We start from the raw sequence: 22,780 nt of genomic DNA, 5'->3' as shown, positions 1-22,780 counted from the left end.
GTAGGCAAAGGCGCGTGTTTATTCATTCGTGTAAGCCATGAGACCTTCAGAAAAATTAAATTTATAGAAACAAAATAATTTAGAATGTTATCGCGGAGGTAATGTCGAATTAGAATGTCGCAACATTGTCTCCTTTTTGCTGCTTTTACATCGTGACACATATAGGTATTTTTGAAATATTAAACACAATGCCAATAATTGCAAAGTGACAAACATTCGAATATCTCCAAAAACTCGTGATTTTGGTTAGCAATTTGTTGCAATTACGCGGCTAATATCAATATTCATTGATAACACCGCGCGATCCGAAGTGCACACTCTCTAGGAAATTACTGGAAAGTCGTGAGATTTTTGATACAAATGTCGGTTACATCGTGGGCGGGTGATGATTACATTGACTTTTCGCAGTCTTTGCACCTCGCGAAGTTCTCCGCGCGATTCTTCGGCATTTTTAGGATGCATTTAACCACTGCGAGAATCCAACCCGTGTAATTTAAAGTATTAACTACCAGTGTTCGATGAAGTTTCGAAACTGTTGTTGTGAATCTATTTATAAGCGCGCCGCCGTTGCTTGCGTCATATTATGGCGTGTAACGAGATATAGACAGGTTGTGTAAGGATTGATTTTATTTGTTATAATGTACGCTTTTTTGTTTGCTTTTACATGTTTGCTTTAACACCAAGCGTTCCGTGCTTATAATGTCACCACGCGGAAGTGTCAAGCATTTATGGGAAAGGGTAATTGACCTGCATGAGCTATCGTTGGATAAAAATACTCAGGGGAGAAGATTTGTTGCCTTGCAGGTGATTTTTTTTTCTAAATGCAACTTGTTTCAAAGTAATTTTGGGTTGCCGTCCGCGAAAATAATGTGGATCTTACGTGCAAATTTATGTTTTTTGCATTTTTGTGTAAATTCCAACATTTTATGCTACTAAACTCAACGCCAAGAAAATATCGGGTTGACCAGTTTGAGGATTTAGATAAAACTTTTTTAACGAACTGATTTGACTGAAAATGTGTCCGTAATGAATGATATTTGTCGTTTAAATAAAGGGTCCAAAACGAAAAGTATTGACAGAACACCTGTAATCGCTTTTCATAGACCCTACGTCGAATATATCGGATTCAAAGCGTCATGGAAACGTAAAACCCCGCAAATCAAATGCTAAATATGGTTTAATATCCGGTGAGTCACAGCAAAATTGTAGGGACACTTGCAATCATAGAAACCAACACAGTAGGGAATATATGTCGGAAGACTTATTCCGGGTGTGTGACGAACCACACGATAAAAAATACCAGTTTGAAGTTTAAGTGCATTACTCACAATTACGACCCTCCTTTCATTTCGTCTCCGTTATCAGCGCGTCCCAATCGGCGACTGCACAAATATAGGCGATATGCTTCGAGTGCTGACGTATCCGGCCGCGTGGGCGAGCTGGCGATTTGGCCAAGTGTAAATAGCAATTTACCTCGTTTCGTACCTAAAGCTAAACCAACCCTCGGGCTCTGTTCATTCCAAAATCGCAATGAGCGAAGCGAATGTATTGTCGTATGATATATATGAGTTTTAACTTGATGTTTAACTTTAACTTGGGTGCGTGCCATGTTAACAAGGTTCGACATCGGGCTTATTACCGCTTGTTTATTGTTTTGAGACCTTTGCAACATTTATGGGTGATCGCAAGTTTTAATTGCACTAAATAAGAATGACATTCTTGAAAGTGATAAGAAGTGCAGCAAAGATATTTAGGATTGGACAAAAACAAAGGAATTGTTGAAAGTGATCAAGTTCTGGTTGCAACAAATGTTGTTTGGGTCATGTTTATCAATCTTTGATATTAGACAAATGTGTGTTGTCATAAAGGGTGCAAATAACGTTGAAAAAAGCACGATGAAGTTGCTTATATCAACAAACATTTATGAACAAACTTTTATCTTGTAGTTAGGTTTGTCTGTCCTCAGGTTTTCAACATGAGTAATCAATCGCTATAAGGTCAGCACACAAGCATGCGTTCGTGTCAGAGCAAATCACGATATTTGTCGTATGCCGCAATAGCTGGAGGTTTGTGCAGAGGTTGCAGGCATGCTTGATTACATCAGAGCCATTAGGGCGTGTACAGTATTCACAAAATTTTTCATGTACCAATTACGCACCGATCTCGAACTATGTACTTTAAAGAAGGGTTTCCAAACATCACTTTTAATAGATTAAAACATCCCGCACCGTTTGTAATTGCCAGTTATCTAATTTACATATGCTTGAACAGCAATTTTAATAAAACGACAGAAAAACTGCATAAACCTTTATGGTAACCCATTCGTGTATGAAGGCGAAATATTACAGATAAATGTTGTATTTTGTGCAACTTAGATGGAATTCTTTGTAATCTATATACAACTTGTCGGGCGACCTCCCCGAGAGGTCGCGACGCCGATTTTGAAGCCTTGAAATAGAACAACAGTGGAACAAACACCATATTGGCCTCAGTTTCGGTAAAACATGTTACGATTTACATCTTGCTTCATGCAGACAAATTACAGTCATGTTAGACTTGTTTTAACTCTCAACTAAATACTTCAATTGTGTGATGTCAGACATGGCGGAGAAAAACCTGTGCTTCTGTTTAGGGTTTTGTGATAAGCGGCCAACAATTAGATGTCAGCACCATTAGAAATATACGTCATACGAAGTAATCAGTGATCGTTTTCCAAATGTCGGAAATCTTGATAATGTTGCGTTTTGGGAACGTGCCAGATCGTCAGGAAAGAATTATGTGCGCATTTTCATTAAATTTGCATCAATAATACAAAATATTTGCTGGATGGATTCGCCAGACTTAAACATTTTCGATTCTTTTTCTTGTATGGGTTTATTGTAAGAAATGATTTATGTTAAATAGTTGGAAGCATGCACTACAAGGTCGTCAACAATGACGTAATGCTTCGCTGTCTGGTTTCAAATACGCACCCGAAAATGTCGTGACGTTGTACGCTGACGCAGTTTGTTGCAAATTGACATCAACTATTGCGAGCAACGCAACCCTGTGTCACCTGTTGCATATCCTTATACGTTGGTGCTTATGCCTGCATTACAGCCAAACGTTTAGGAAATACGCACTTTGGTAACGATTGGAATTTAACGCAAAATGAATGCCAGTCACGCGCTCACAAAATTAATTGGAAGCTAACTCACCTATAACAGCGAGCACGAATTCCTGAAAAAACTGTTAGGCAAGCCCGAATTTGTAGAGATCGATTTTTTGCGCGGAATTTTCACTGTCATCATTATACCGAGTTTCGGCTTTTTGAAAAAAAACAACAGCATGTCGCTACCAGAAGATGCCATATATAAGATTATAAGGTTCACGTATACTGCACATGTTAATTTATTCCGAAGCAAGAAACAAACGCCACGAGATTTCAAAATATTTTGATTTGTCAAGTGGCTTTTTGCATAAACCTTTGGACCCAAGGAAAGTGTACAGCAATTTCGTTGCTCGGGGCGTAGCAGCCTTCTGCGAATTCCTGTCAATTTATCATCGATACAAGCGGCTCAGCACTAAATACAAGCAAAGGGCGATACATCACGTGGCCTTCCCGAAATTTGCCTGCAACGTCACGAACCTGTTCAGAAATCCCCGACACTTAGGGCAAATGTTTCGTGCGAGTGTAACAAGTTTGACCTCCGCAAATACCAGGTCACCACTCTGAGAAAGGTAGATCGCTACGATCGCTGGTGAGGGCGGCGAATAATCGAGAAAAAATTATATTGTTCATAACAGCGATGCTATCTCGTCTCAGTCAATCGTTGTTTTGATGCGATTTGAACAACCACGGTTTGCAAATGGTATTTTCGGTTTGAGTTGCAAAAGTTTCGTTGAGGGTTTCATTAAGCTGCTGTCTTTAAAAATACAATATATAAAGACAGCTTAGCGTTTTTGTGTTTGACAACAAAACAATTGTGGTATAAGATACTTGGGACAAGATACTGCCAAAATCAACATTAGCTCAATAGCGATGCGTCTTAATTTCGAAAGTTGTCCTACAATTTAATGAAAAGTTGTGATCCTGCAATTAAGGATTCTTATTTTGAATACGGAGTTTTATGTCTCGTTTCATAGAAAGCTATCCAAGCACTAACTTAAATTATTGATCACAGAAAGTTTGAACGATTTTGTACTATCACGAAATTTGCTGACTTTCTCTTCGCGCGAATAACTGCAGTGAACAGACAAGCTTCGGTAAAATATTCATTGTTTGCTCTAAGTCGGCCGCTGAATGTGCTCGGAGCGAAGATAAGGCTTACACACAATAAGTTCATTAATATACGTGTGTGCAAGCTGTGTTACGTGTATTCTCGCTTGTGTATCAGAAAGCCGTCAGTTTGTTGTGGAACGTGTATTGCTTGCCAGCATGCAAATGTTCGGCCGGTGTGACATTCAAGCGAAGCTGTATCTCGCTAAGACTGTTGTTGAGAACAAGATAAATACGTAAAGTGTTCTTGACAACTTTGAATTTAAACACGCGAAAAGAGCTTTCCGGATTGACAGAGCAGTGATTGCAACTCTATATAGGAGTATTGTTAGATGTTTAAGAGCAGCGACCTGCAAAAATATTTCCGTATATTCAGGTTTTACAAAACTCATTTTTAATTCCGCATGTATTGCTATCCGAAAACAGGTTATGAAAGAGGCAGGATTTTAGTTCACCGTCCAATGTTAAATAATGACCATGCGGTTGCCTTATAGTTGTAATATTTCGCCAAGTATGTCCAAATTCCGGAAGTAACCTAATACACGTGTATACATTGATAAAATTGACTTTGCGGTTACAGCCTACCGAAAACATGACGCCGGATGTCAGGAGGTTCTTACAGGTCTCGGCGGGAAATGGTGTCATGTGAAGTCGCCAAGAAAGTAATTTGACCTCGTGGTCAGGGGACGCGCCAACACGCTCCCGACAAGCGTTAAAAATTCTTGTGCACGCATTCGTGACCCATGTAGCGGATTACTCCCCAATACTGCGTCCACCCGATTTCGAAACCCCTATTTCACTAATAATAAGCCCCGACTATTTGCATTAGTCAGGCGATATAACCACGTTGTTCCCAGGCGACACCGGTAATTATTTCAATGTGGGGCCAGGCGACAATTTACATGTTGTGCGCATCCGAATTCGGCAAGACATGACTGCAATAAATCACGCGCGGACCTTTGTAAACACGATTTACTGGTATTGGGTCACTTAATTTGGTTTTCTTGAAAGGTCGGGCGCAATATATTGCCAGTCATTGCATAAGATGAAGCGATAGAGTAGCAAGGGTCGTCGTCCAACTTTTGCCTGAGGAATTGCGCAGAAAGGAGAGTGGTTGTTGTAATAAATAATAACAAATCGCGTATATTTTAAAGTGTTTATTGGCAAAATGCGGTTTGAACATGTGATTGCGTGAAGTTAACTTATGGAAATAATTATATTTCATTACGCTGGTTATCAGAGTCGTTACAAGTCTACGATGGGCGTAAGGCTGAATATCTTTGAGTTCAGTTATGTTTTTGGGCAGAAATAGTTCGGTTTGCCCTTTCAACAGAAAAACATATTGTTGAACGTCAGTGTTGTTTCCCACAATCAATCATTTTGTTGCTTCAACGTTCATGAATTTTAAGTTCATGATCAGTCAAAACAGTGAACTATATGGTATGACGCGAACAGTTCAAACCACATTATCGAAATGCCAGTTGCGTGCTGAACTGCAAAGTACATGAGCAGAGACATGTTTTTGATCGCCTTTCATAGAATGTTTATCTTTTTGTGTGCGCAAACTTTATTTAATTCGTGGTTTACAAAATTTAAAAGCAATTTATTATATAACGCTCATGTTAAAAAATTAAGGACTGGTGTTAATAAAATCGCACCAGTCAAAAAAAAAATCCCTGCATGTCTCGAACATTGCTTTGATTTATTTCTCTGTGCCCTCTTCGCTGGTATAATTGCCAGAAAAAAGAAGTGAGTCACTTTACTGGAATTCTAGAATCGGGCGCAGAAGGGTTGACAGACAACGATAAACGAACGCTTTTGTTTAAAGGTGACCCGATCGGCGATCGCGTGTCTTTCTCTCAGATCTCGAATCGTTCTGGCAATCTTATACTCGTTCCTGCTAATAGAACAGGTTTAAATAAGCAGCACACAAAAGAAACTGTTGCACTTCAGTCGGCATCGCGCAACACGTTGTTATCAGTGTGTAGGTTTTTAGAGTTTGAGCATTTTGGAAAATTTGTGCGATGAAATTGTTTTTTCAGGACCGAATTATTCCACAGAAGTTAAGATGTTACGTAAATTTATTGCTATTAATTAACAGAGCGCAGATCCTAGATCTTATATAGGAAATATTCGTAACCGCAGGAATATATAGACGACAGACAACAAAAATCAAAAAGCTTTTACGTGTGCAAAATCACGCGAGATGGTTTAAATTGAACAACAACGTGTTTGTGTGCCGGAATGAAATCACCATGGTGGAGATAAGGGTAGACAACTTATCCCCTCATGCGTTGTTTCGAGCGGTCCGAATAGCCTTAGGTAATTTGCAGCATGATTGCGCTTGTAGTTAGATAGTGTAGCGCAATATGTTTTTGCCACAGCGATGTGTTGCAAGGTTGAAGTTGGTTCCCTCAAAAGATCGTAACAATTCAGTTTTTTTAGGTTTCGCAACCAGCATTTAAATAAACTTGTCGAGAATTGATATGCTTGTGTGTTGTAAGGTGTAAAAAATAAACTTGAAAAAAATTACTATCGTGACATATATTTCGATACATATATATGTATATATATGTATATTTACAGAATACTCAGCGTACTTTTATCGACCTTTTCATCAAGTAAAACGGAGAATTTTCATCTACTTTATCAAAGAAGTTTTTGGACGTAGAGAATATCCTATGTTTGTTTTCACATAGTAGAGAGAATTTGTATAGTTGGAGAAAAGTTGGTGAACTGGTGGTTGCAAAAAAAGCGCATTAATTGACTTCAATCCATTTTCGAGTGTTTATAAGTGGCGAGGCAATGGATTGAGGTTGCGGTGATAGATCGGAAATGGCAATAATGCCGTCGTTAGAATGATGTAGAAGCGACTTACCCTAAAGGCAAACCGGGCAGTTTGCAGCGATTTTCAGTTGTCCTTTCTTGCGAGTGGTTTTGCGGCATCGATAATAAATGTTGTCCATGGTCACTTTAATTATCGGGAAATTCTAATCTATATGTGATGAAAACACAATCCTGTATGTTACGTGTATTTAAATTTTTAGTTTTAAGCAATAGTTTGTGGATTTGTTTTGTGGTTTGTGTGACTGATTTGGTTTAGTTTGTACATGAAAATGCACTGTATTTGGTTTCCCAATTGCAAGAAGTATGTTTTTCCCTTGTGATATAATTTTTAAAGAAAACATTACATTGCGGCTTAAATACAATTCGCCATTGACTTTTTGGGGGTTTGCAATACATTTAGTTCAAAAACTACGATCAGCAACACAATCATTAGCAAGGTAAAAAATGTGTAGAAAGAAATGTTACAATATTTACCCTAAAATCCTGCTCGCTTTTATACTCGAGATGGCGCCACGTAACCACAAAAAGACGTGGCCGAAAAACGTGTTCGTGAAAATCCAACATCTTGTCGGAAACCACGAGCAGCGTGACCCGCAAGCGAACGCCAATAAAACTTTTTCATGTTGCTTTGAAATGTAGCGCGATAAACATACGATGTCGACACCATAATTTGTTGCAAGTACAGGCGTATTTTACTGCATTACTTTCATTAAATTAATTTAAGTATGTTAGACACGTGTTTTAACCAAACCCCGCGACGCACGTCATTTCTCACCGCAGCATTGTTTGGAACATCTAGGTTTACGTCTCAACACTTTTTGCAGCAGCTCATGATCTTTGTATAGCAACACTTTTCATGCATTTTGTTAAAAGCAGCCACTTGATTTAACGGTATAATGTATACCATCATCAGTTATAACTTTTATACAATAATTCGCCAATAACATTTGTGCAGAAATTATGTTTCGTTTTCAAGCTCCGTTTAAAATAATAACAATTTGACGGCAGGTAATTCATAGATACTCTTACTAGAGTGTTTCGTAAACCTTATTTAGATGTAGCCGCCTTAGCTTCTAGTTAAAGCGGGAAGCCCTTCTCCACACGGATTTGTAAGATATCTGCATTCAGGTGAACGGTAATTTACGGCGAAAATTTGATGTAATCCAAGCAAGCCTATTAAGATCACACGAGCGGGCTTGAGTTAACTATTGTTCCGTTACGAGGCGAAGCTGTATAACGTTACAAATACCTTGGCCCGTGAAAGCCGCCGTTTGTGCAACACTTAAACACCATGACATTGCTTTACGCTATATAGTGATTGCGTGAGTACATCGTTGTGATTGGCGAAAGCCAGTGCTTGATTTTGCTAGGTTGGGGATCTTTATTTTTTCTCAGTTAAAGCACGGAAATTAGTCACTCCCATATCACTTTGTCACGCAATGAACGACAAGTTGTACTCGATTGCTATCGCGTATCACGTTCCGACAAAATTGACATGACAGCAATGAATAGTTTAAAAATACAGACTTTATCAATAATTTAGAGATACAGATTTTCTTTACTAAAACGAACCCAACCCACTATATTGCAAGTTTATTAAAATATGGCAAGGTGGGATACATATATATATACACACAGAATATTTTGCCCATAAAATTGCAAGACCACAGAAAATTCGGGTATAACGTAATAGATAACAATACTTAGATTTCCGCCCGATGTTACGGATCGCAGCTTGCGGCGGCGCGAACGTGTTTGAGTCAACAAACAAACCCCACACGAGCAAATGAGTTCCGCATCCAATTCTGCGCGCGCGTGTGTGACGTCACCACGCGAGGCACGCCAATTTCGCGCGGTGAGCGCAGTTGCCTAATTGTCACGAACGCACTGACTGCCTGGCGCCCGAAAAAGGCTCCCCATTCGACGAGCCGCACATATCACCTCGCGACTCTGCACCGTAAGCATTGGAAGCAAATTACGCCGCCAGAGTCTAATCTTTGGGCCCCGGGCGCGCACGTGCAATAAAAAAAATAGTGCAAGAAGTTGAAAGCGATGCAAGACGAGGAATATGCCGTTGCAGGTCTGCTTAGTGAGGTTAAAAACGCGACAAATTCGCGTGGACACTGCTGCGTTGTTTGTCAAGAGCGCAGAAACGCCACAAGGAATCGTTGTCGGCGAAATTACAAAGAAACTAGAAGAAACGACGCCGGGATGTTGTCAGTCAACCGATTCCTTAGGAGGATAGTCGTCCCCCTTGCGGTTTTGTTCGTAATCGGAGTATTTTCCGATGTGGCCGCTGTTGGTGCAAACCACTACCGAGGTGGAACGATTACGTGGAAACCGAGTGACGATTACACGCCTAGCAACAGGAAGGTGGGTAAAGTGCAATTACGAACTAATACGTTTTAAGTTTCCGACTAAAAGAACGTGAAAAGTATGAACTGCAAGGCGGATGCTTGCTGTGATCGTGATAAAGTGCGTGGTCAATTCAAAGGTTACGTGCGCACGGTGGACCGTTTGTCTTACATGAATGTCGTTTTGCAAACTACGTTTTCGTTTCTTTAAACCCCAAGATGATCAATACGCACTAATTGCTGATTGGCCTTTTTACGAGGAAAAAGACGGTTAATCCTGACAGTTATGTAATATCGTGATGCACAAAATCGGTTTAATTAGAACTGAAGGCCTACCGTTTGGGAGCTGTAGGTAGGGCACATACGGATGCAAACAACTTGTTACAGTATCGCATTATTACTCCATCTAACACGCGTGTTTCAAAACGACCTATAAGGTGCAGTCGTTGCGACACGCGCTATGCAAATTTCTCTTACAACTGGTCGCACTAAGCAAAGGTGACATTTAAACGAAGCGATCCACCAGAGACACGAAATAAAATTACAAGGGGGATCTACTTGCAACATCGGTACAGGGCAAGGGGGCCGCAAAGCGCCAGGTCGAGAGGTCACAACGATAACCTACAATTTGACGTGGGCTGATTTGCGTGGGTGAAATGTGAAACGTTTTGACAAATCTCTCGAGTAAGAGAGACTTACGCTCCCTATACTATTATGTTTTTTTTTATGTTGCTACAACACATAGTTAAAAGTACATTGATTGTGGACGGCTTACCATAACAACCAACGTTTATCAGGCCAATGCTTAAAACAGTTTAAAACAGAATTTGTTTTCAAAGTTTAAACAGTTTTTTTCTTTTTTTTTCTATTTTTTTCCAAAATCGGAATCACTTCGGCTATATCCAAGTTCGATCTCACAAAATAAACAGTATGACCAAATATGGAGGAAAGATATGCCAAAGCTTTCCCGAAACCGGTTTCATTACATATCTTTGCTTTTTCGACAGGTGACCTTTACTTATCGTCTATCGTGGACCCGATCCCATGCCACGTGTGACAACAACACAATTGCCGAGAGTGGTTTGATCGGAGCTCGAGATACCCGGTGGGTTTGCATGTCGGGATGCATGGGAACGATTGGATCCACAAGTGAGTGCAACATATAAAATAAACTGTGACTTTCGCCCTCGCGAAGATTTTTGTCAAAACCTTTCTAGCCGAGGAAAAAATACGGGTGATGCCGAGTATCTGAAATTGTTCCTTTTTTGACATGAAAATTAAATTTACAGCCACGTCGGTTTGGTACGTGACCACTTTCACGTTTGTCTTTGCAAATTCTTTTCCTTTGCAAAATCTTGAAACTTGTAATAAGTATCTTGTTGGCAGCCAGTTAACGCGCGTGCGAACGAACCGCATGAATTCGATAAAACCACATGGCTTTCGCGGAAAGGGGGAATTGCTGTTAAAATTGTCCTAAGCTATTACGCAAAACCACTGGTAAATCAATACGCAAACTAAGGGGCATTTTCGAGATTGCGATATCCTTTGATTAAAATGGTAACTGTCATGACGCAAAATAGGATTGCGTGACGCAAGCCGAACTTCTTCGTCATAAAGTAACCGAAACTCATCAATCCCAGAAACCTTTTCGTCAAAGTGCTACCCTAAATTGTGATCATCCGATGGTGTAGGGTAAACTTTTACCAACTTTTTGGTTTTGCGACCCTGTTTTATAAAAAAAAATCTGCGCTATCTCAACTAAACAACTGATAGCGTGAAATACAAGGATTTGCCTAATGGGTCCATGACCTATACTTTTAGCTTGGCATGGGGTATCGATTGTGGAGTTGTTGATTGAGTGCGGAAACCATCTTTGTTTTCAATTAAATGTAGAAGTACTGTTTGAATAACTGCTTTACTGTTATTTTTCCTCCAGTTTTAAGACTGTGCAAATAGTTTATGAATTCATCTTATAGTTCTATTCTATAGCAATGTAAGGAACACAATCGCTCTGAGAGAATAAGTTGCAATAGATAACAAAAGCACACAGTGATGTCTTACCATTTTTTATAATTCTATTCAGGGGTCCATTGTACGGGTTTCGATGAGGATTATGATTGGTCGACCGGAGAAAATACCGTGGATTTCGTTTTTCAAGAAGATTCCGTTTTTGAAATATCGTACGTATTCTTTTAAAGTGTTTTTTTCAGTGTCACCAAAAGCTATTGTTAAACCTTATGTCCATTCTTAGTGTAATTGTAAATATGGAAAGAACCAAAAAATGCACTAAGTTTGTCCGTTGTGTTTGCCCCTGTACTAACAGATTAAAATATAGATAGAAACAATACTGGATTAATGCTCGATCCAAGCTACGGGAGTTTCTGTGTAAAGCTAAAAATGCTAATCAAACTTTCGGCTTTACATAAAAAAAACTATATTAATTTATTTGTTTTCTCAGGTTGATGAGGTGCTGTTGGGCGGACACGATCAATAGCAACAATGCCGAATTTGCCCTCTCCACCAAACTATTACTCGGCGAACGAAGCGACACACAACAAACCAATCACGCACCAGTTGTTTCATCACCGCTGGCGATAACGTAAGCGCGGTGACGTCATTGTGGATTTGCGTATTGTGCTTGATAACTACAAGCATTCAAGTGGTAGTTCCAGTGAACAAATGTTTTCCACTTAGTGGTAAATTAATGTTGCAAGTGAATATGGACATTATGTAGTATAGGGTTTTCCCAAATGTTACATGTACATAAGCATGTAGTTTAGCTAAACATACAGCGGAATCTAGTTCGTGGGCCCTTGAAATACGTGTCCGTAATGTTCACGCACGCAAACCCCGCCCTGTCGCAGAATGGCGGCTTCAATTACAGGTTTAAATAACAGCATTTGTCTAGCGACAGCAATGCGGTTCGTCTTATAATTACGCGAAACCGCGTTTCCTGATTACAAGCTATAAGCCACTTGATAACTCGTCCTTCGCCGTAAACATCTGCTCGTCTCGAAAGTCCGTCACCTTTCTGCTTTGGTTGTCCGTAAAATACTGACAAAGGTTCGGTCGTTTCACGAACCTCGCTTTCAAAACCGTTTTGTTTCTACTATTTCCCCAAAAGACATGCATTTATTTGCGCATTTTTATACTAGAATGAATCAATTTAAAAATTATTTTACCTTAAATGTTTAAACTGCAACACTAAGAAATGCAACGTATGAAACATATGTTTACATGCTTTCTACACGTTTTGTGTTGCAAATTAAATGAATAAAACCGTCTTGTTTTGCAGTCTTGAGCCCGGTGTACTTAGCATTATACAGCTTGACGTGTCTGACGAGGACGGCGACAACGTTACGTGCAGACTGGGTACAAATTTCCTAGAATGTGGACACGTTTGTAACTTACCCGCTGACTTCAGTCTCGATCAGGTGGGTGACGTCACGTCGCAATTCAATAGCATTCTGTCGCCCTTTTCTTTGCATGGGTTGTTTGTGGCACCTGAATGTAAAGTAAATATCCGAATTTTCTGGAAAAACGAATTCTGACCATATTAGTTTTTAATTGCAAAAACGTGGTTGATGTGACACACATAGCGTTATGTTTATTTCCTAAAACGAGCAAAAATTAGTCATGAATACATCGCTCAAAATAACTGCGAATTTAAATAACTCACGTATTAATTGCTTAACCAAAACAAAGGTCCGAAATTCGGCCGCTGTACCAACAGAAAATTTATCCAATCAAGATTGTTACAAAGTTTGTTTGGAATGTTACTACAAATACCAGTAAAATTTTTTGTTTTGGCGACACGAAGTTTTTGGCTTTCCTCGAAGATTTCTTTGAATTGTTTACATGTTTATCCGTGATTCACTGAACAAGCGCGCTAGCAGCAGTACCGCCAACCAACTCTTTACATTATTTGTTTCTGCTTTATGCGTATTTTTTATATTAAGTTATGAATTTATATGTGACCAAATGTTTTTCTTTAGCAAAACTGCCGAATTACGTACAGTCCAAGTGAAAGGGTACACGGCAATTTCGCACTCACCATTATTGCGGAAGATTATCACAGACAGAATTTCATCACAGTTGGCGAAAGAAGAATTGGTCAAGAACAACCACTGAGTTATGTCGCCTTTCAGTTTATTGTACAAGGTGGGTAAAAACGTCTCTACAAAACATTTTTTCTTTTTTCCTGAAAGTGTGTTTATGTTTAATAAATTGTTTGTGTGCAAATACGCTGCCTAGGAATACGTTGGCAAACTTACCGTTGGCGGCTGTAGTTTGATTGCACAGCCAAAGTAAAATTGCAATGATAGGACGGCTATGAGTTTCGTGGCAACCTTTACTCCATCACACACCAATTATTCTGTTGCAGTTGGAAAACTGGAACCAAAGAACTGTACAGGCGTATTACCTGAACTCACTCTAGACGTGGAGCGAAACCATTTGAATACTCTTAGAGCGGGTCGACGTTTTTCCCTCGATATTCAAGTACAACTATGCAACTTCACAGATAGGTAAACAGAATAACTTAAACGTTTTAACTTTCATACCATACACCATTGCAACATTAATGAGGGCGTTTTACTTTGTTTAGCCAAGTGTACGATCCATATTCAAAGCAGGTGTTGCGGTTTGGCACAAAAAATTAAATGCAAATATCACATGTTTTTTCATATTTACTCGCTATGTTACTAAGAAAATATTTGCAATAAATATACTCCTACTCGGTGAATATTTGCTTTATAAAGTTTTAATTACAGGGTGTCTGAAGTAATCTTAACCGGGCCTGAGGGAATTGTGAAAGGAAACACTGTAAATGTAGGTGGAGGACTCGTTCAGTCTGAGGTGTCGTGGACTCCCGCGGAAGAGCAGACAGGAAGACACAGAATATGTATAATTGCCCAAAGTTCATCAGGGTAAACATTGAATTTCTGTAACTTATAAATCGTATTTAATTGAACCTAAGTAATCTAAGAATTGGTTCGGATGTACAAACACAGAAACAGCCCGTGTTTTAAAAACAATATTTGATATTACCTCCTTTTTAAGACTTTTTTTTACATGCACAACGTTTCTATGTGATCAGCAGTTGTTTAAAAAAAATTTTTAATTTTTTTCATACATTCAGAATAAGTTGCAAAATATAGACAGCGTGACGACCTGCTGTGTGCGTATCAAAATTTATGTTCAAATCTTAAAATTCTTGTCAATGAAGAGCGTAACACGTTCCCAAAAGCTTACATTTTCGAAGCTTATCTTACAAGTTTAATTGGCTACTTTTGTCCACAGACTGCAATCGGAGGAAAAATGCATATCGGTTTTCGTGGAAGAAAGTAAGTATACGGCCATGCAGTTTAAACAAGGCAGAAGCTTTACTGAATATGTATTTACGCAGCTCAGTCGTTCTGTCGCGGCGTCGGAGGTATGCAATATATCACATTCGACGGGTATCAATATTCGTTCTCCGGCGGTTGCAGATACCAACTTGCTATCACCACCTTTGATCCTCTAAAAATGGTCGGAAGAAACGTTCAACCCTTCAACATCACGGTTGGTTGAAACTGTGTATATGTTTTTATTCTACAGCATTTCTACATCTTTACTATATCATATGCTGTACAAGAAGTACAGGACAGTATTAGCAAGAATGCCTTTGATATTTTCGGTGAAAAAGCATGTGATTGAACTGCAGCAGATAATTTGTTACCGCCTTTTTGATAATATGATGAGAGTCTAAAATTCCTTTTCTGTCGGAATAGTTAACTTCCGCAAATAGTTGAGGTACAACTTTGAGGCCCCAAAATATCCTGTGAATGTGCGAAACAACGGTAAAACGATGTTAGGATAAGAAATGGTGTCGGTAACGGATTCGGACAATTGATAAGAATCTTATCTGACATAAACGATCAGCCAAGTGGACACGGGAGACCAATGTTGGCTGACAATTGACGTAATTGAGTAAACCGAGGGGTCAAAGACGAATTTTTAGGAAAGAAATATTTCCTTTGCTTTAGGTTAAAGACAAACAAAAGTATGTCCACCCATTAAAAGGCAATTTAGACTGATTGATTGAGCAATGAATTTTGCAATAGTCCTACAGTACTATGTTACACGCAAACACCAAAAATGGGCCTGTACTGCTTGGATGTACCACGGATCTTGTCAGGCCAAAAGTGAAGTTGTAGTGTTGGACGAAATTATTGTCCTTGCTTTTAAATATAAATCTTATTGGCGGTGACCACCAGTTTTGGATGTTGTGGATCCTGAAAGTATTTTTTTTTCACTTGGACCTGTTTCGGATGTAAAAATAGTAATTTCAATTTTTTTTGCAGATTCAAAACGACATGAACTTGGGAGACGATGGTCGTCCTCGTGTTAGCATGGTGCACGTTACCATGGCAATGAGAAATATTGAGCTCCGCAGAAGCAAGCGAGTTGTGGTACGTTTCAATTTACTATCACTACCGGAAAGCAATACTTTGTGGCGGCAAGCCAAAGGGACTTATTCACCATTAAATTGTGTTGTTCGATCCATTACTTAATTTTTCAATTCGAAGACAAACAAAACCAAATTTTCTTGGATGATTTACAAAATAAGTCTGCTATTATTGACCCTATTGCTTACACATAGATTTACTTACCTTTCACGTGAAATTCGTGCTAACACAAACGCTGTAATTTGGCTGCCTTTAAAAACGCGCACAGACTTTCAGGCAGACACTGGTGCCATGCTGGTATGCATTAATTGTTCCTTCAAGTACCCGCCAAGTCTGCATTTTGAAAAATTAAGTACTGGTTCCTTTATACTTGATAAAAGGGCCACTTCACATTATTGGCAAAACAATTGCTTTTGTGATCATACATCGACTACATATTGTTCGGGGATTTTTTCTGCTGGTTGTAACATTAACTTCAGGGACTAGGTCAGTCGAATCACACAAAAACATTTCCATTGGAGTATTGTATGTAGATAATGGTGTACCCAGCTTTGAACACGTGACTGCTTTACGTGTCTTGACAACGTTTTTTATCATGATGTAGGGCACTGAACTACCGTATGCGCCATGTAAGTTCCGTGTTCGTTGCCACTGTACAGCAATATATCGTGCCTTGTATTAGGTAAGAACACAATTCACGGATGTAAATAGAAAAAAATCAAATATTGGCAAGCCTCCTTTAAAAGGTTGTAACAGGTGTTCATTATAGTCATGCCAAAACGTGAACTCAAGCAATGCCAAACACGTGAAAATTTTCTGAGCAAAACCACAATTGAGCCCTCCCATGTTGTACAGCATACCGGTTGATGCAGTTTTACGTTTTGTTAGCTATCATTTATTGCTGCTGTTTCACACACTTTTGACTGTACAAGACCATTTATTCTATAACGTTACATTTGTGCAAAATGTTCACTCACCCAAATGCGCATTCAAGCAGTTTGATAATGTCATCCTTTCATAAGTTAACACCAGGTGATATGCCATATTCAATTCAGGCAGCTTTACTATCAAAACCTAAACGAAAATATTTCAACGCAGTTCGGGATTAAACAGGATGAAACTGATTGCAAAACAATGACCACTAACAAGGCCAAACCATGCTCCTTGCAGGAAAGGCAGGCGTCAGTCTGTTTACGCACGAAAAAACAATTGTGACGTAACAAGAAGGATAATTACTGCCGCAGGGCTTAAAAGTACAGATCAAAAATATGCAAAATAATTATAGCTCACAAGGTTTAAGGACCAAAAATACTGACCAGGCATCAATGTATAGTTAAAACAACAAAAACGGAAGCATGGTGGTAACAATCCTTTTCGATTTCGCAATCATTTCGCAATATTCCACTGACAGGTTGACGGTGTTCGAGTTTTTCTACCCGTGCGATACAGAGGTTTCAACATCGACCATAGTGGAAAATATGTCCTGCTTACAAGCGACAGTGGTGTTACAATCAGATACGATGGTCTGTCGGCGTTCATTATTGCCCTCCCAGCACAGTACAGAGGACTTGTTGAAGGTAAATAAGTGTTTGTAATGCTCTGATTTTTATGTTTTTTTGTACACAAACTACAGATTGCATAGTTTTGCCTGGGGATATTTCATTTGTTTAAGAAATCAGTTACTTGTAATACTAAAAGAAGAACCATTCAACTTGTTTAAAACTAAAAACACCTAATGAAAGCTATGTGTATTGTTCAATACCACATTTTTCAACTTAAATGCAGATTTAGGGAAAAACTTCAGTGAACGACCACACTCCAAAACATTGTTCAGTATTTAAATCAAGAACTATATGTAAATCAGAAGCGAATGTTCCTTAAAGTATTATGGTCTACCTCGTCTTACTGATTGAAAAATGACGTTTGTCCATAATGTATTTCAGGTTTGTGTGGTGATAATAACGATGACCCGAACAACGACCTAACAAGCCCGAAAAGGAAATCAGCGGGACCGTTGAGCGCCCAGCAGTATGGAAACAGCTTTCTTGTTGCTGGAGAAAGGTATATCAAATGTCCAGCATAGCCATTATGTTACAAACTTGGCCAAAACTGTGCTTAATACACTTTTCAAGCCTCACAGTCAGGCAATTTGTGCACACAAACTTCCAAATAGTGTATTCGAAAACAGACTTTAATTCAAAACACCTTTTTAGGATATCTGAACAAATTTCGGTCCTTGCGCGGCAGTGAACCTGTATAGTAGACCCTACCTGTTACATTATAGACCTAATAATTTCTTTTGTAGATGCATTCAACCGCCATTACGCGACGAGCCCGCATGCTCAGGGGCCCAACGAGCTTTAAATTCTTTCGCTTGTGCCGTTATCAAAAACGGGCAAGGTTGCTTCAAAGAATGTCACCCTCTTATCAATCCTGAACCGTTCTACGAGGTATGCCAAACAGTCGTGGTTGCACAAGTTTAATCATTGGTGGATTAATGAATTGGGGCATGAAACCCAGCCCAAAGGATGGTGAAATGGGTCCACAAACGATTTTTTTGGTTATTTTTTAGAACTGCATCAACGCCATGTGTAACACAGCCTTTTCATTGACGACAATGGAAGCTCAGATAGGTTCTTACGCCGATGCTTGTCAGATGGAAGGGGCTAAAGTGTGCGAATGGAGAAAGCAGATCGGAGCTTGTAAGTTGTTAAATAGGTTTATTTGGGATGTTGATCCTCAAAGCGCAACAGTGCGTTTAAGTATGCGTACACATTATTGCATTGTGTTTTTTCCGTACTGCATCTTCTGTTTATTGCATTCAAGGTTTCTAGATGCCCTATGATCGAAGGGAAATTTTGCTTCCTTGAATTTATAAAACACATACTGTGACACCAAAAGTTGTTTTTACATTTTGTGATCCGCAATTCATATTACTCCATGACCATATATAAGTTTTAAAGTTCACCGCAACTACTGTGCGCGAAAACTTGATTGTGATTTGTAATGAAAATATTCGTTGTTTCGCAGCACTGGAATGTCCACCGAACTCTCACTACAATGCGTGTGGACCATTGGAACAAAGAACTTGCGCAAGTTTGGATTCATCCCAGCCAGCTGAGGCGAAATGTGTCGAAGGTAGGAAATTACAGCAAGTTTAAATCTCAGTTAATCCGAAAACACTTCATATCGTTGTGTGCATCGCCAGGGCTATAATCTGGTATCAGATGACGATTCTAATTTTCTCTGTGTCGCATGGCAAAGCTGTGAGGTCACTAGAGTTCAAATAATGTCAATTTAGTTTCTCAGTGCGCAAAAGTCAAAATCGTTTGTGGCAATTTGTGGCATGAAAATTCTCTGCCGTAATCCAAATTGTTCACGCCTAAGAAACCAACCGAAGATCCATATGAATTTATTTTACGGCTTGTAAGTATAATAACCAATGAAACAACGCACACTTGATTTAAATCAAGCCAATTTAAATAAATCCGTCCTAGATGCGTTGTATTTTGATGTATTAAGTATCATTAGAATGCCTTTCCGCTAAATTTAAAAGCTGTATATATTTAAGACGGCGGATCGGCATTCCATGGCAAAAGCAAAAACCAACTAACCAACTGAAGTTCCATTCATTTTCTTAAGAAAACCTCAAGAATTCCTTTAGCACCGTAAACAAGCTGAGCCAAAATTCCCGGAGTTTTTGTTTAATAAGATTACTCATCTCCTGTGGTTGTCAGTGCTCCGACACAAGTCGTCCTTATTCTCGATAACCTTTATTACGTCATAGAGCAGCCGTCGTGACACCAACTGTCACAGAAAATCCGGCTCGATCCGATTTAACGCTTGTCGAGTGCCGGCGGTCAGTTAATTGATGGATACTGTCGAATAACTCTCGTAAGGAGTTAATGAGCATTTTTGGGCAGCCACAAATCTGCTTTCACTTCAGTTCAATGACACGATGTCTACGTAAACCTTACAGTGGGGAAATTTGAATGGAAATGATCCGTAACTTGGGATGTGCCTCGTTAAGGATATGCGAGTTTGACCGTTTTTTATGGGTTTATTGTCAAAAATTGAATCGTCGAAATACGTTTGTTATTTTCTCAACAACTATAATGCGAAACAAAATGGTTTATTGTATTTTTCTACTTTAGGTTGTGTGTGCAATGACGGATTCGTTCTCTCCGGAGATTATTGCGTTCCGCAGAAAAGATGCGGTTGTTTCGTTGGTGGAAGCTACAGAATGCCAGGTAAACTAATTTTAAATCTCTTTGCGGGTGATGAAAGGAAATTTGTTTGCAGGTGGATTTTTAAAGTTGTACTTGCTCCCGTGATGTCAATTTTATGCAATGTGACGGATTAATTTTGGTGCAATTAATCTTAAACAGTTAAATGCAAAAAATGCCAAGATAATAAAAAGCTTGTAGTGTTTTACTTTGGATGCTTGACAACTGAATTAAGATGTAGAACCATTATAAATACTAAATAAAACTATACAACTGCCATTAAGCAGTATAAAATACTACATGTTCTTGTACACTTGATTGTCAAGGAGCGGGTGCTTGTTGGAAACAACTTAGTGAAATAATATGTTTATCTACCTTTGTTCAGGATTCCGATACCGGACGGGGAACTGTACATTCAATTGTAGATGCGTTGGCCAGAACAAGACAGAGTGCTCAGAAGCGCCCCCATGCGGAGATAATGAGAGATGTGGTCCTGGAAGTAACGGATTGGTGCAATGTCTCACCAGGTTGCCGGTGAGCAAAAATCATGAGCGGTTTATCCACAGAGACTAAACATTTAATTGAATTTTTACGTGACTAATTTGAAAGTCAATTATCGTGGTCTTTAACCATGATCAGAAATCTGTTTATATGTGTTGAAACTGTTTGAGTCGCTTCTACCATTGAACTGTAAATTCCTTCTGTTATTTTATTCATTTCCTTTTGTTTGGAAGCAACTATTGTTTCGCTATTTACAAATTAGAAAACCTGATCGGGATTTTGCTAAAAGTTATCCTGGAATCTCTGTACGGTATAAATATTTATTCTGATGTGAAACAAACAAACACGATTTTAAATCGTTTGTACCAACGATATATTTTTATCGTTTTTCAGGCGCCTGCCACGTGTAAAGCAATTGGCGATCCTCATTACCAAACCTTCGATGGGGCGACTTTTGACTCCATGTCTACCTGTGCTCACGTTTTGGTCAAGTAAGTAACACGCATTGTGTTTCAGAATACACATTATCTCCAGCATAGTTACACAAAAAATGACAGTGAAACAACTTAGTGGATTTGTCAGTGGGTATCTTCACGATAAAGTAAAGATGCCAATCGTAAATGTACAAATAGGATACTAGGAAATATTATTTTTACACACAAATATTTCCAGACACCATATTATCTTCAGTGGTCAATTACTTTGTGTTATTTAAACTGTACAAAATTACCTTTCTTTGGCATCAATCTCTACTTCTTTGTCATATCTCTAACCAGAAGTCCTAACTGCTACTTATGTAGATCGAGAGAATCGTCGAGCGTGACACCATTTACAGTTGTTGCAATCAACGCTCAACCTCGACCTAACAACACTGTGTCCCATGTATCCGAAGTACAGATTCGCGTCGACGGGGAAGTCCCCTTTAACGTCACATTTACGCAAGGTCCTGTGATCAAGGTAGGACACACTGATCGTAATATATTCTGCCTATATACTTTTGTATGCAACGTCAATGTAACTTTTCAGAAACTGATATTTCAAATGCAAGTTCATTTTAGTCACACATTTGTATTTTGTCGTTGTAGTACAACGGAGAAGTCGTTTTGCCCGGTACATCTCTTCCAATGGTGCAATTTCGACGAAGTTCACATTTCATTGTAGCAACGTTCAACTTCGGTCTGGTTGTGCGATGGGACGGACTTGACCGGTAAAACTCGATACATTTATTATGTATGGAACCTGTACGTAAAATAAGCACTTTACTTTGTACACATTCATTGTCATACAAATAGTATCTAAAATTGTTTCCACCAAATGTAACGTTCTTGAAACATAGGAACGGGCGAGTGTATACACTATAACGGGTGTAATTTGAATAATTACTTTTTACCAGTTGCGCGCTGAAATAAATTTCAACATAGCCTTTTGAACAGTCTGCAAAAACTGCAAAATTGTGAACCTAGTGTAACATGAGTTCAAACCTCACCGGGAGCTTGATTTTTCAAATATCGCTCCGACTTGTCAGGAAAAAGTGGCTGATCCAGCTAGGCTGCAATGCCGGGGCTGCCAAGCCTGCAAACCTAATGATCGCGATACGATACCTGTGATCGCCAAGCAAGGACCTGCGCAGTGGGGCGATCCTGCCAATCATGCCATTGCATGAAATATTACTGCCTAGTGTAACATTTTTTTCTTTGAATAGACTCCGTTTGTCCGCTTGGAGCACACTCAAGAACCAAGTGGAAGGTCTGTGTGGAAATTACGACGGAGATCCTGTCAATGATTTTGTTGGAGCGGGAGCTGGAGGTCTTATCAGTGATGTAGATCAGTTCGTCAACAGCTGGAGAGTTACAGGCGTCGATTTGGAAGGGTAACTAACATATATACTTGATTTTATCGCCAAGGTTCAACGAAACGTGTATTTTTAAAATGCGAGAGGGTTTGAAATATGAAAAACAAGTTCTCTCGTTAGAAATCCATATGTTTTAAATCGAGGGTCGTCCTTTGATCTACACTTTTAACAAATTATCGGTCATATTTTGAAACCGTTGCCTGTGAGAGATCAATCCTAAAAAATCAAATACTTGCACGGTAATATTTGGTAGAGGTCGTGTTTCGGTCAAATTTTATTCGAACCATGATTTT

General features: G+C 39.1%; 1 protein-coding gene across 1 annotated transcript in view; it reads left to right on the top strand.

Moving 5' to 3' along the window:
* The first annotated feature begins 9,174 nt into the window (after positions 1-9,174).
* The window catches only part of LOC145890716 (IgGFc-binding protein-like), a 31,058-nt gene continuing 17,452 nt past the window's right edge, over positions 9,175-22,780 (top strand). Inside the window, exons 1-22 of the mRNA XM_082981857.1 lie at positions 9,175-9,478; positions 10,467-10,608; positions 11,543-11,639; positions 11,918-12,058; positions 12,755-12,893; positions 13,455-13,620; positions 13,844-13,985; positions 14,232-14,387; positions 14,761-14,804; positions 14,867-15,021; positions 15,804-15,911; positions 17,320-17,485; positions 17,852-17,969; positions 18,214-18,358; positions 18,481-18,610; positions 18,939-19,046; positions 20,063-20,158; positions 20,520-20,668; positions 21,029-21,126; positions 21,436-21,592; positions 21,721-21,842; positions 22,338-22,505. Coding sequence (XP_082837983.1) covers positions 9,317-9,478; positions 10,467-10,608; positions 11,543-11,639; positions 11,918-12,058; positions 12,755-12,893; positions 13,455-13,620; positions 13,844-13,985; positions 14,232-14,387; positions 14,761-14,804; positions 14,867-15,021; positions 15,804-15,911; positions 17,320-17,485; positions 17,852-17,969; positions 18,214-18,358; positions 18,481-18,610; positions 18,939-19,046; positions 20,063-20,158; positions 20,520-20,668; positions 21,029-21,126; positions 21,436-21,592; positions 21,721-21,842; positions 22,338-22,505 — 2,909 coding nt within the window. The 5' untranslated portion in view covers positions 9,175-9,316. The remainder of the gene's footprint in view (positions 9,479-10,466; positions 10,609-11,542; positions 11,640-11,917; positions 12,059-12,754; positions 12,894-13,454; positions 13,621-13,843; positions 13,986-14,231; positions 14,388-14,760; positions 14,805-14,866; positions 15,022-15,803; positions 15,912-17,319; positions 17,486-17,851; positions 17,970-18,213; positions 18,359-18,480; positions 18,611-18,938; positions 19,047-20,062; positions 20,159-20,519; positions 20,669-21,028; positions 21,127-21,435; positions 21,593-21,720; positions 21,843-22,337; positions 22,506-22,780) is intronic.

This window comes from Ascidia mentula, chromosome 2, assembly GCF_947561715.1.
Source record: "Ascidia mentula chromosome 2, kaAscMent1.1, whole genome shotgun sequence".
Classification (NCBI taxonomy): Eukaryota; Metazoa; Chordata; class Ascidiacea; order Phlebobranchia; family Ascidiidae; genus Ascidia; species Ascidia mentula.
Note: the sequence above shows the minus strand (reverse complement) of the source record. Positions and strands in the feature narration are given on the sequence as shown.